Below are 13,917 nucleotides of genomic sequence, written 5' to 3'. Positions count from 1 at the left end.
GACACTGGGGACACAGGCTGACCTGGCTGCCCAGAGAGGACAGGCTCAGTGACCACAGCCTGGCCAGAGACACTGGGGACACAGGCTGACCTGGCTGCCCAGAGAGGACAGGCTCAGTGACCACAGCCTGGCCAGAGACACTGGGGACACAGGCTGACCTGGCTGCCCAGAGAGGACAGGCTCAGTGACCACAGCCTGGCCAGAGAAACTGGGGACACAGGCTGACCTGGCTGCCCAGAGAGGACAGGCTCAGTGACCACAGCCTGGCCAGAGAAACTGGGGACACAGGCTGACCTGGCTGCCCAGAGAGGACAGGCACAGTGACCACAGCCTGGCCAGAGAAACTAGGAACACAGGCAGACCTGGCTGCCCAGAGAGGACAGGCTGTGCTCCCACTACCAGCGGGCAATGTTTTCTATCACTGGAAGTACGTTTTTTTTCCAAGCTTGGGCGGGATGGTGGGGTGCATTTAGTAGCAGTTCTGTGCGTTTGTGTGAACAGGAAAATTAAACCTTGTCACCAATATCAGACCCTAATCAAACATTAGAAAGTCCACCACCAATGATGGACCAGAAACACAAAGATAAGAGGACTTTGAGCTAATCGTTTCATGTTTCCGCATGAGGACCCTGTAAATACAAACACGTGGATAATGACAGTTTAGTAAAGAACTTAGATACATGTTCACTTCTGTCATGTGAAAAAAAACAGGTTCCCAATATTTCCGCGGTCTGCATGTGTGAGACGGTAGACTTTCCAATGCTGTTTCTGGGATGTGTTATGAACTACCTGTGTCAACTTTGTACACAGTGCCCCTTTAAAAACCATCCTGGGTCCTTTTCACACTGACGCAAGTGCTTTGCATAAAAGGAGCAACAGTGGTCTTGGCGTTCATAAAGTTGCAAATTCAAGCCTTTTTAAAGACACGTCCCTTGGTGCGCATGTTTATTTAAGAAGGAGACGGCGAGAAAGTGATTACTTCTTCAGATTTAAAAAAAGGAAGGATTAAGACGTGCTCGTTAAAGCCTCTTTGTAAGAGCAAGCAATTGTTGGCAACTGTTCGCTTTTTAAGGCTACACTCGCAACCCTTCTGATTAGGGTCTGATATTGGTGACAATTTTAGTTTTCCTGTTCACACAAACGCACAGAAGGTACTGGTATAAAATGCAAAATCACCCGCCCCGGGCAAACAGAGAAACACAATCGCAGAACTGTTACTCTCGCAGCAGTAACAGAGCGCTTGAACTCGACAGGCGGTCAAGGTGGACGTGCATGGTGACGTGATCACCCGCCAAACAAGGCGCTATATCTCGGGAACGAAAGCGCCACAAACGCTACTCTCAACCGCACGACCCGGCACAAACGCAGCACGAACGAATGAGGGGCGTTTCATCGTTCGCGCTGTTTGTAGGGGGTGGCAACGTAGCTAGTCCAGCGAGATGCTAGTAAGTCAATGCGTGCCCGGTGATGGACTGGCGTCCCGGCCAGGGTGTATCCCGCCTTGTGCCCGTTGCTTGCTGGGATAGGCTCCAGCTCCCCCGCGACCCTAAATTGGATTGGTTAGAAAACAGATGGATGGATGAATTAAGGGGGTGAAACCCCACACTGGGATTTAGTTGCTGTTGCAAAATTCTGCACACTATCTCTGCGCCCAGTTCTGCCTGGGCGTGTTAGATTTAAGCTTCCTTTTCCGTGGTGTCGATAAAGTCGGCACATCCCGAGCTTTGTGCTGCTCAGATCTGTGACCTTAGGCTAGTTTCGCTTCTGCTCTCCTCTCCCGGGGGTACGGCGGCGCGTTGGCTAACACTGCTGGTCCTGGGCTCGGTTCTAAGCCTGCGGTGCCATCGGCGTGGGTCCCCTGCCACACTCCAGAGACATACTGGTGGGTTAACTGGTTTCTGGGGAAATTGCTCCTGGGATCAGCGTGTGCGTGCCCGTGTCCGTGTGTGCCCTGCAAACGACCGGCGTCAAGGAAAGGCTGGACCCCTCCTTGTAACTATGTTTGTAGCTGTGCTATCCGGGTTAGGCTCGGACTTTCCCGCGTCCCTGAGTTGGAGAAAGCGGTTAGAAAAAGGATGAAGGGGTGTTATTCCGGGAAATTAATCTGGTCCAACAACTAGAGGCGCTTATGAACATAGAACACCCAGCTTGTGACTCAGCTCGAAACAGAAAGTGGGGGAAAAAAAAAATACTGTTGACTTCAACTTGTGTTCTCTGACCTCAGACAATCAAACAGCCGATAAAGGAACACGGTATCGCATATAAAAAACTCTCTTTCCGTATGCTCTTCATTAGGAAAAGCTCCAGCGTGTGGGATTCACGACCGAAGAAGAAGAAAAAGAGACAGAACTGTACTTTTTGGGGGGGTTTCCGAAGCAGGCTGAAGACGTTTTTTTTTTCACGTTTTCTTTTTACCTTGATTTTCCAGCTCCACCTTCCAAATCCGCGACAGCTCGTAAGGTGAGACGCGAAATTTAAAGTTATTTCCAACTATGTTCCGCAAACACCGCACGCGTTTAAAACCTAATTATATGGAGGATTATTCTGGGGAGAGGCGCCTTTCCACGGGTGAGGAGAAAAGCGTCTTTTTAAAGTCTTAATCAGAGAAATCATTACACATCTAACCATTCTCCAAACAGCTTTATCTAGTACAGGGTCTTAAGGTGCAGTGGTTAGCACTACTGCCTCAGAGCATGGGGTTCCAGGTTCTTGGGGTGCCGTCTGTGTGGAGTTTGTATGTTCTCCCTATGTCCACGTGCCTTTCCTCCCACAGTCCAAAGACCTGATGGGAGGTTAATAAGGTTCTGGGATAATTGACCCTGGAGCGACAGGTGCGTGAGTGTGTCTGGGTCTGCACGTCCCCTGCAATGGACTGGTGTTTCATCCAAGGTGTACCCCGCCTTGTGTGCATTACTTGTTGGGATAGGCTCCTGCTCTTCCGTGACCCCAGTTTACCGGTTCTTGGGGTCTCCGCCCTTGCCGCTCCTGCCCTGCCAGTTCCTCCCTCACTGCCTGGGTGCGAACCCGGGTCTCCAGCGTCACGCAACAGGGAACTCGCCGGCTGAGCTAAAGGAGACCTCCCCCCCAGCCCGGGCAGCAGAGATCCCTGTTATACCAGGTGGGAAGAAGCCGTTAGAAAATGGATAGAGATGGATAGAAAACTAGGATTCTGGATTCTGGATTCTAAGCATACACTCAGGAAGATCTCTAGAATATAACAGAATCAGTATGAGTCTTCTTTCCTCTTTTTGGTAACCGTTTCGACTACAGTGATGCAAGAGGAAAGAATGAGCAGGCAAAATGACAAGGTAAGAAACACAAACAGCGTTGGGTGTGTAATGGTCAAAGGGATGAAATTACTATTATAAATGATAAAGCGTTAATGAATTGATAAATTAATATAATCCAACAACAGGAAAAAAGTGAAGTAACCATCATCTGATAAAAATAAGTCAGTTTGACTCCCAAAAAGACAACAGCCCTTTAAAACGGAGACATCAAACAACTACCCAGTCAGAAATGACATGGGGGGCAAATTTCTCTCATTGCTTTTACAGGTGCGCCTATTTCCCTGTTGAGTCATGATCACCCGAAGCTATTCTTTTAACCTGACAGCCATCTATCCATCTTCTAAGCCCTGTACCCAATACAGGTCCCAGCCGTCCTGCGACCCAACTTAGGCAAGCAGTGGGCACAAGGGTGGATGCACCCTGCACAGGATGCCAGGCCATCACAGGGTGCACACAGACACGCGTAAACACCAGGGCCAATAGTCCCACAAGCCACTTAACCCACCAGCGTGTCTGTGGACAGTGAGAGGAAACCCACACGAACACGGGGAGAACATACTAGCTCCACACAGACAGCACCCCAGGAGCTGAACCCACAGCCTCAGCGTGCCAACCACTGTGCCACCCCTAACTTTACATTTTCCCTTTAAATGACTGAGGTTTACCAGATAGATGGCTGTCCATGCTGTCAGCATGTCTTTTTGCAGTGCTTTTGAAAATATTAAGGGTTCAACTGATGGGTTTTTTTCCAGATCTCATTCAGGAGGGGTGGTAAAGCATAACTGCTTTTTTGCAGTGTACCGTAAAGGCGGGCCTACAGAAAACTTTAACCCGGATAAGAGTCATTTTATCCTGTATATCACTGGGCAGGGCTGTGCAATTGTTAAAAGTAAGATAACAGCCAGGTTCAAGTCTGAAAAGACTGCTTACTGCACCTAAAAGAGGCTTTTCTACCTGGAGTTATTTCCTTGTACAAAGCAGGGTTAAGTAAATAAGACATTTTAACTTTTTTTCTTAAGTCAAAATGCTCTGGATTCAGTGGCATCTCAGTCAAAGGCTTATGGAGTTCAGCAATAGGTTAAATTAGCCGTCACTCCTCTCATGTGGTGCAAAATCCTTCGGGATTCAAGAACATATTTAAACTAGATTAAAAGTGTTCTCTCACCTACACAAATTTAAATTGTTAGATATTGCACATTGCAATTTCATTAAGTAGTGGAATTTGGTTGAATTAGGTTTGGAAGAAACAAAATAACCCTGTCATCACTTTCAGAAACTTTTTTATAAAAACATAATTTTTGAAGATTTTTTTTCCCTCATGGGAAGTAGCATAAAATTTTACTTGAAATACAATTTGAGATGGTAAATATCTGATTTTTTTTTTAAGGGTGAATTTCTGTTATCATAGTAGGATTTTGTTACACACCAGGTGTCTGGCAGTGTAAACAAATGCCATGTACTCTTCAAACAAACTATAAAACAATAACTCATTGCATTTATAAAGTTCCTTTCACTCCATGAAAGGTGAAATATGACAGCTTTCACTTGCGTGTTTGGCCTGCTTTTGACCTCCATGTTCTTCCTCTTTTGCTGGTGTCTGGCTGTGCTGCGGCAGTCCCTACTCTGTCCACAAGGGTGCGCTCTCTCCCCTGTCCCAGGAGATCGCCGGCTGATAGACTCACCATTGTGAACATTGTAACACAACAATAACATAACCACATCATTTTATTAGCCCTATACACTTTCTTTCATTAGGAATTCGTCCTGCTCTCCATGAGGCACAGACACACAGACAGGGAGAGAAGCTGGGGGGTCAGAGCACAGGGTCAGCCATTGTACAGTGCCCCTGGAGCAGCTGGGGTTAAGGGACTTGCTCAGGGGCCCAACAGAGTAGGATTCCACTGCCAGCTGTGGGATTTGAACCGGCAACCTTCCAGCCACAGGCGCAGATCTGTAGCCAGAGAGCCACCACGATATAGCCAGAATGGCAAAACGATATATTAAGGATAACGTTTTCTTGCTTCTTGCAGGTGAAACGCTGGACACGCATTTAATCAACGTAGAAAATCACAGAGCCCTGTATTTCTGGCGTATGTTAAAATTCCCCCATAATGGACCGAGTTCTGAAAAGGTAAGGCTAGTGACAGATTTATCTCAACTCTCAGGGAAGCCGGCTCAGTCCCCCACCTTCTCAGAAAAAAAAAGTCCACCACAGAGGTATTAGTGAAAAATCTTCAGTTCCTCTTCTATAGAGAATCCCCCGGTCCTCTATTCCACTCGAAGAGCCTGAGCTGATGAATTCCTGTCAAAATCCTTTTTTCCTAGCAAAATATGAGCTTTCCTTTCAGTCCCTGCCACGCTCAATCAGGCTCTCCTTACCTTCACCAGGAAGAACAGTGCCCCCATCCTCCTCTGGGACCCCTTAAACACTCAACTGATGCTTTTATCCAAAGCAACTTACATGTTTATCCAGCTGGGCATTTTCAGTGAGGTCGTGAGGATAAATCTATGTTTTGCAAGGGTACAAGAGCTGTTTCACACCTGCTATTTTAGATCTCAGTTATGAGCCTAGAGTCCTCGCCACTACTTCACACCCTCTCCTCTAATAACACTTCTTATGCTTTTATATTATTTAAAAAACAGCTTTTGAAAGTCATTCGATTTCATGGTGTCACAGTAAACAATTAATTGAGCCGAGTTTGGGTTTCTGACTATATACACTGAGGTGAAACACGAGTACAGCACCTGTCTATGTTTCATCACAGTATGATTAAATCACAATCTATTAAATAAAGTCATTTAGATTTCTTGCTTTTGTGTTTTTTCCACAGGGCAGTTGCAGAAAAGATGCGCACATATGTGTCAGAAACGGTGAAATACATCCAAACGGTCACACGTTTTCTCTCCCAGTCTTCCACATGGACTTCAGCAAGAGAGGAAGAGCTGGGCAAGCTCAGAGACATCAGAGATCGAGCCCAGAAGCTTGATGTGAGCTTCCATTACGTGTACAATGCTGAACACAAGGGCAAAGCCTTTGGTGAATATCTCAAAAGCGGCCTGATGAAAATCACCGCCAGCAAGAGGGCGCAAGAGCTGGAGAAAGAGCTGGGCGGCATCTTGAAGGAGACTCTGGCCGGCCTGGCAGAACTCGATCCAGTCCTGGAAGCTGTGGGGAAGCTGTCTGTCACCTCCCTGCCTCTGTTCACAGACGAGTACCAGCAGGCTGTTGAATTAAATGCTCCCGACGTTCCTGTGGCCATTGCTGTCGCTATATTAGTCGCGCCTTTCCTGCTTCACTTCCAGAGAAGAGCCGAAGATCTGTTCCTGCCTGACCTCGCCAACATAGACATGCTCGTTCCCCAGCTAGAAACCTACTTACAGAACGCTGAGGAACTCTGCGGGAAACTACAAATAATGGGGTACTGATATACTTTACTTTTCTGCACGTTTCTTGTATGTGCCTTGCAAAAAAAGTTCAGCCCCTTCCAAAGAGGTCTCATTTTGTTACATTACAAATGATGTGTCCACATTTTTAAAGTGATTGCAAACCATCACAATTGCCAACAGAGATTACTTCAACTAGTCATTGTAAGTGTTTCTCAGTCTCACAAACTGTGAATTTTGTCCCATTCTTCCAATCAGTGACATTTTGGGGTTCCTCACATGAACAGCTTGCTTCAGGTTCTGCCGTATCATTTTAATGGGGTTTAGCTTTGACATCGAGGTAGCCAATCCAAAATGAGACATTTCTTCTTTAGTTACTCTGATGTAGATCTGCTTGAGTGTTAAGGATCATTGTCATGCTACACTGACTCACATTCGGTTCATCTTCAGCTGATGAATGGATGCAAACGAACAGGTCAAGCTTTCTTCCACGCTGAAAAGAAAAGAGAACATTTCAGCTGTGGAGCCTGCTTCGGGTGTGATGAATGGATGGTCCGATATTCTCTTCCAGAATTTGCTGATACAATCTTGAAGTCATGGTTCCCTCAAGGGAGTAAAGAATTCCAGGTCCTGAGGCAGCAAAGTCATCCCAAACCATGATACTAACATTCCCATGCTTCATGGTCAGGATGAGGTTTTTAGTTGGAAGGACATGTTTGGTTTCCACCATACAAAATGTTTCTCACTGAATCCAAAAAGTTCAACTTTTGACATCTTTCCACGGAACATTCTTCCAGTTGTGTGGATCGATCACATTCTCTTTGGCAAACTTGAGACAGGAAACAATGTTCTTCCTGGCTCTCCTCCCATGAATATCACTGCTACTCAGTCCTTTCCTGATGGCTGAGGCATCAGCTCTGACATTAGCTCTTGGGGAGACAAGACTAAATGAATAGAGCCCCAAGAAGTTCAGAAATAGCTCTGCAACTCTCTCCAGACCAATGAAGAGCAACAAGAGTTTCTGAAGTCCTCTTCTGGGACGTCTGGGCTTCTGGGAAAATAGGCCCGAGTGCGAGTGTGTCTGTCCACCCTGTGACAGAATGGTGTACAATCCAGACTGTATCCTGTCTTGTGCCTGTTTCTTGCCAGGATAGGCTCCAGCTCCCCCATGACCATGTACTGGATGAAATGAGTAGAACATGGATGGATGGATGGATGGATGGATGATTTGATGCATCACAGCAGAATTGTAAATGTAAATGCCATCTGTTCTTTACAACAGAGCACCGGAAAGCATCCAGCAGCCGGTATTTCCCCACCTCCACAGTGACCTAACCACTGAGAGCTTGCAAGAGATGTATGACCACTTAGAGCAGCTGAATAAAATCAGGTAATGGAGTGAAAATCAAAAAAGGGAATATTTGCACCTACTATTCTACTGTATTCTGGTCTCTTTAAAAAACAGCTTAATAGATGAGGTCTAACAGCTGTCAATATTTTCACCTCTATAGAATTTATTCCCTATAATAGTTATCTAAGTACTAATCCTTATCGCTGGGTGGTAATAAGTGAATCCACTTGGCCTGTCTAGCCATGCAGTATTAATCTTTTTTCTATTTCACAGGCAAGATAAACACCTGAGGATCACCTTTCTTTTCAAAGACAATGCACTGAAGTTTATTGGCCTGTTCAGTGCCCGAAATTCCAGAATGAGGAAGTATCTGGAGGAGCTGGAGGAGACGGCGAACCTTCTGGACAAAGTGGAGAAGGGCACAGCCATCTCCAGTGTGGCAGGCAGCTCGGTGGGGCTGGTAAGTGGAGCGCTGAGCATTGCAGGACTGGCTCTGGCTCCTGTCACCGCTGGCTTGTCCCTCCCACTGTTTCTGTCCGGCGTAGCGCTGGGCGTCACCAGTGCGGTCGGCAGCGTTGCAACGGGTGTAACAGGAATGTCCATGAACATCCAGCAAGCAAAGAGATCCCATGAGATCTTCCAGAATTATGCAAAAGATGCAGCTGCCATTATTGAATTCATGCATTCAGTAGCCAGCAATAAAGGCCAGGGTGTTGACATGGATAATGCCAACGTCGACCATAAGGCAGTTATTGAGGCAGCAAAAATGGTAGTGGGGCTTGTTAGCGTAGGGAAGGGTATCGACACAATTGTAGACTGCGCCTCAGCTGTTAATCTGCTTAAAACTGAAAGGCTTGTTGCCAGTGCTGCCAAAGTGGCGCTTCAGGAAGGCAAGGCAGCGCGCAGTGTGCCAGCAGCAGTAGACATCGTGGATATTGGCCAAGCTGCCAAAGGGACCCCACTGGCCCTTTCGAAGGCAGCGAGGGTGGGGTTCATAGCCGCCAACGCGGTCTTCATGGGCCTGGACCTGTTCATTATCTGCAAAGACAGCGTCGGCCTGGCCCAGGGGAAGAAGAACGAGGCAGGCCAGGAGATCCGGAGGAGGGTGAGGCTTCTGAGAGATGAGCTGGATTGCTGGGAGCAAATCCACAGCTCTGTGTGCAGAGGAATATGGCGATTCAGGAAGAGTCAGGAAATTTGGCAAAGATCACTTTATCCCTCCAATAACAGTTGAAAGATCTTGTGCTTAGACAAAACGGCAGGAAAATTATTTTGCTTGTTAAATATACACCAATAATAAAGCAGCACCAATGAATACAAAATTAAAAAAAAAAACAATTCTATAGGACATTACATTTGCATGAAAGAAGGATTAGATTCTGGGGCCTGTCCTTATGTAAGCAGTGTGAATGCTTTGATTTTCATTCTTCGTCTCTCTAAACCAGCTGGGTGGACTTTTTCCTCTCACCTTGACTTGTTCTGACGTAGACTCCAACAGATTTGATTTAAAAGCTTTCAGAAACATCCTGCTCATTCCTCTCCTTAAGCAAATCGCTGGATTTGTCCTTGAAAACCCACATGAGATCCGACCGCAGTTGGGAGCTGACATTTGAGTGAGTTTTTTTCTGAAAGACCAACAAAAACCTTTTTTTTAAAAAAAAAGAAAACTGTGTATGACCATCACGTCTGCATCTTATGTCTTACATCTGTCCTTCATTCAAATACAAGTGCCATACTTTGAGAATTGTACAGCACAACAGCAATAAGAATAAAAATGTTCTCTTTATGCAATTTTATCTTGAAGGCATCTGGTTTTTCTTTCACACCGCATTAGACCCAGAGATCTCTGTGACAAGTCTCTCTTTTCTGCCCATAAGTGCTGAAATTCTAATTTTACTTGTCACCACCCTGGAGCAGCTGGTTGTATCACCATGTCAGCTTTACAACTTGTAACATATTGGACACATTTAAGAACCTGTAACATACATAACACACATAGTCAGCCTGCTGTTCTGTGTAGGGAGACCCAAGATCATGAATAGATATATTTGTACTTTTAACCTACCTGTGTACATGGATTATACTGTGACAGATCCCACCTTTAACCAGTTGAATAGACCTATGCACATGCAAATCCTAAGAGCGAATAGATGTGGCTCCAGCCCTGCTGTGACTCTGAGGTATGCGAGTACTCCACTACCTGCACAAGAGGCTCATTCCCCAGCCAGAACTGCACCCTCACCCCCACCTGCTGGTGAGACACCTGGCTAATCTAGGCCTGACTGCTGGGCCCCAGTGATCTTTCTGTACTCGGATGTTTACCGTGATTGTGTATGCCCTTATGAAAAAGGTCAGATGGAAATTTTAGGTTTGTGAGCTGGCCCCACTTTGTACTGTCCTCATTTATTTACACATCAAGACGGATAACTGCACAGACAAGGAAATACATCACATCAAAGAGACTCTTATCACTGGAGCAACATTCAGGAAGACAAACAGAGGTCTTTAAACAGCAAACAAGTTTCTATTAATTATGGGAAAATGAATATTAGTTTGATCCATTTTACAACATAGGGAAAGACCAGTATATTTCCATCAAATGCAATGCATGAATCAATGTTAGCAGCCACAAACAACTGCTTCTCCCCATTAGTACTCATCAGCATGACATAGCTAACCAACCAGTGAAACAGGCTTATATACTGTATCTTACTAGAAACACCCGTCAGGATTAAAGTATCATTTAAGAGCAAACAAGCCACTATGAATTATTTGAATGTGAGTATTAGTCTGCTATCAAAGACATACATTATGTACTTACAGGAGAATTTGGAGCAATGGAGACACTCCCATGACCAGCAAATACTGTACAATCTTCCAGCAGTCTAATGCAAACTGATTTGCATTATAAAACACACAAAAAGCTCATTACAGAGTTAAAAAGCACCATGTTTCAACACCCCTTTTCTCACACTATTTATAGCCACTCCCACAGCTGTTGCACATTAGCACACAGCACAGAACTAATTGATTTGCACAAAGCTGATTACCTAATTAACAGATGCCAACAATCCAGTAACTAATTGAGTTAAAGAATTAACTCATTAAACATTTGTAATTGTCAAACAAACAAAAAAACGTGTTTGCCTTTTCACACTCTGTACGTCACTCCCAGCAAGGCTCAGAGACAGGAGGAGCTGAGGGAGGATAGAGGTGGACAAGAAAGAGAGGCAAAGACGAGGAGAAGGAGAGAGACATTCGATCTCTGTGAAACCCTGGGTCAGAGTGAACCAGGAGTGGAACTGTTCTTGGTACTGAAGAGTGTTTAGAGTTATTCTGATGGCTCATTGCTGCTGGATGGCCAGATCTGCGCAGCTCCAAGTTCCTAACAAATGTTTTAATGTGGAGATTTAGCTCATTAGATAATGCATAAACAACACAGCTCACTGTACTGTCAAGAGGTCATTTAGCTATCCAGGAAAGTTGACGCCAGCATTTGTTCAGCGCAGCCTTAATTGATCGTAATTGTACTTTCAAACATCGTTTATTCAATTAGATCGCTCATATCCCTTACCTCTGAGATACTCAGTGGCCTGTTGGCTTTAAAGGAGACTTGCCACTACCTGCAGTGTCCCTTGCTGTATGATCAATGTATGATATATCATACATAGAGAAATGCGATGTATGAATGATATATGATGCAATCAATGAGAATTTGGTGCATATGTCTCATATATTATAATATATTATAATTTTCAGCAGCTGTACTGTGATTTTCTATGCTATTGGTCACTCATAACCATGATCCTTTTTAGTTCCACATGATTTTTTTTTCTAAGATGTACTGTATGTTATTTAACTTGTTGTTGTTGCTGCTGCTGTTCTGTGTTTATGTTTTTGGTGTGTCCTTAATGTCTTTGTATTGGAGCATACAGGCAAATAAGCATTCCATTGCACTTGTGCATATGGCAATAAACCGAACTGAACTGAACATGCCTATTTGTTGTAGCCATCCCAGTTCTTCAATTCCTAATTAACTTCCTGAATTCCATTTGAAAAACGCAGAAAAATATATATATGGAAAATATGGCCCATTTGCTTTGTGATAAGACAAGAGCTATTCATGATTATTATATAAAATATTAGAATATCTTGTGTATTGTGTACTGTATTTACTTACTGCATTTTTACTTTAATAAAAAACTGATTTGAACCTCTATTTCATCAGGGCCTCTAGACCCCTGGGCCTCCACCTCACTCCCTCTCCATAGCCCCCCGGCTCAGTATGGGCTGGTATGATTGAGGGTCTACATCCTGCACTCATCTCAGAAGATCATGCTGGTTACCAGTCAGGAATTGATTTCCACCGCTCTCCTGCCATAATCTGCACTGTCCACTCTTCCAGATGTGAAAAACGTGAGCCGTCTTTAAATTCTTTTTCAGTATTTCTTGTTGACTAATATTGCATATGATATGATATATGTAATAGGAACCCTTCATCCGGACTCTCTATGCATTTCTGTGCTGCCCTGGATAAGGTCATCTGCTAAGCAAATCAGATAATATGTACAGTGTATAACAGTGTGTGCGTAGGAGTCTCTGTGTGCCTGCTACGTCTGTGTGTGAAGCTTTCCTCAGTACACCCTTGTAAGTCACTCCCAGTGCTTTGGGAAGAGAGTGAGAGAGAGTCTGAGGCAGGAACAGCCAATGCAAGAGAAGCTGGTCCTGAACGCAGTAACCAGGAGCTATCCGTGGTGCTGAAAGGCATGTAGCTCTGAAGGAAGCGCAGCTGGTCAGTGCTGGAAGACTAGTGGAGCTGTCCGTGGTCCTGACACAACAGTGGAGCTGTCTGCGGTGCCGACGAACAGCGGACCTGTCTGTGGTGCTGACAGGTGGGACATCCTGAGGTATGACTCCTCTGGCTCATCAATGCCACCCTCTTCTGAAGGCAAGGTACTCTTGGAATAATTTCTTTCCTAGGGCTGAGAGCCGAAAGGCTGCAATTTACAATCAGATAGAAGAGCTCAGTTTCTTCCGGGCTTTTTCTTTTTCTCACACTTTTCCTCGGCTGAAATTGACATTGATCTTAATGGATGGGAAATGGAGAAAAGCGTTTGAGAAATGCAGTATCTATCTATTTACTCTCTTCCTGCATTCCTGCATGTCTTTCTGAGAGTGTGCAGTCCCATACTGTCTATCACTGTTCCTATGATGTTAGATGAGGAAAGATGTTGCGTTGTTGTGATTAACAGTGTTTGCCTGGACAATGCAGCGATCTGTTGCTAACTGCTTGTCCTCAAAGGGACAGATCGCTGCATTGTCCACCGGCCCTGTGACCTTCAGATCCTCAGTGACTTTAATACTTGGGGAAAGCAGTCATTTGGACCAAGTCAAATAAACGATTTTATGAAGGCAGGGTGAAAAATATTGTATTTCCCAGAACCAGGGGGTGCGTAACTGAGCGAACAGCTTATGTTTTGAAACTGTTGCTCTGCGAGACAGAGCAGCCTGCCAGATAAAGACGTTCAGACACGCTGAACACAATTCAGCACGAACGCGTCTTGCTGTGTGATGACAAGGTCGCTTTGGTTACCCCTGGAAACCCGACTCCGCCATTAAATAGCAAAGCACTTTTCTGTAATTGATCACAGGTTGGTTTCAAGCATCGTACCACATCCAATTAGAGTATATCACGCTGGTCTGCAGGGTGGCTGCCACAGGAATACTGGTTAATCCTATTGTACTTGGTCAGGGAGAGCCGAAAATGAGGTTAGGAGACTGGGCACAGCCACGGTGTCTCCGTATGTATTTAAACATACAGAGTCATTTTATTATTCATGAACAAACTGCTTATGGCTATCGTATTTAATGGAATTTAAGAAGGATGGTCCA

The 13,917-nt window shown here is 45.1% G+C and overlaps 1 protein-coding gene across 5 annotated transcripts; it reads left to right on the top strand.

Moving 5' to 3' along the window:
• Positions 1-1,745: 1,745 nt before the first annotated feature.
• apol (apolipoprotein L) lies at positions 1,746-9,814 on the top strand. 5 transcript variants are annotated; one of them, XM_088930588.1, is made up of 6 exons: positions 1,746-1,882; positions 2,296-2,460; positions 5,321-5,421; positions 6,122-6,709; positions 7,957-8,064; positions 8,299-9,814. In XM_088930588.1, exons 3-6 carry the CDS (start codon positions 5,402-5,404, stop codon positions 9,257-9,259), a joined length of 1,677 nt encoding a protein of 558 aa, XP_088786714.1. In that variant the 5' UTR covers positions 1,746-1,882; positions 2,296-2,460; positions 5,321-5,401; the 3' UTR covers positions 9,260-9,814. The 5 variants fall into 5 exon arrangements, with proteins under 5 accessions (XP_088786714.1, XP_088786716.1, XP_088786717.1 ...); XM_088930590.1 differs by lacking the exon at positions 2,296-2,460; XM_088930591.1 differs by lacking the exon at positions 5,321-5,421 and having other exon boundaries at positions 1,763-1,882.
• Positions 9,815-13,917: the final 4,103 nt, after the last annotated feature.

The sequence above is a fragment of the Atractosteus spatula genome, chromosome 13, assembly GCF_055471065.1.
Source record: "Atractosteus spatula isolate fAtrSpa1 chromosome 13, fAtrSpa1.hap1, whole genome shotgun sequence".
NCBI classification, from domain to species: Eukaryota; Metazoa; Chordata; class Actinopteri; order Semionotiformes; family Lepisosteidae; genus Atractosteus; species Atractosteus spatula.
This window is presented reverse-complemented; position numbering and strand designations above follow the sequence as displayed.

Bases quoted from the DNA above. Each gene is read 5' to 3' on its own strand.
- apol (XM_088930586.1), top strand. From the start codon at position 2,282: ATGCTCTTCATTAGGAAAAGCTCCAGCGTGTGGGATTCACGACCGAAG. The intron at 6,710-7,956 runs GTACTGATATAC...TCTTTACAACAG, and splicing joins GGGAAACTACAAATAATGGG to AGCACCGGAAAGCATCCAGC. The intron at 8,065-8,298 runs GTAATGGAGTGA...TCTATTTCACAG, and splicing joins GAGCAGCTGAATAAAATCAG to GCAAGATAAACACCTGAGGA.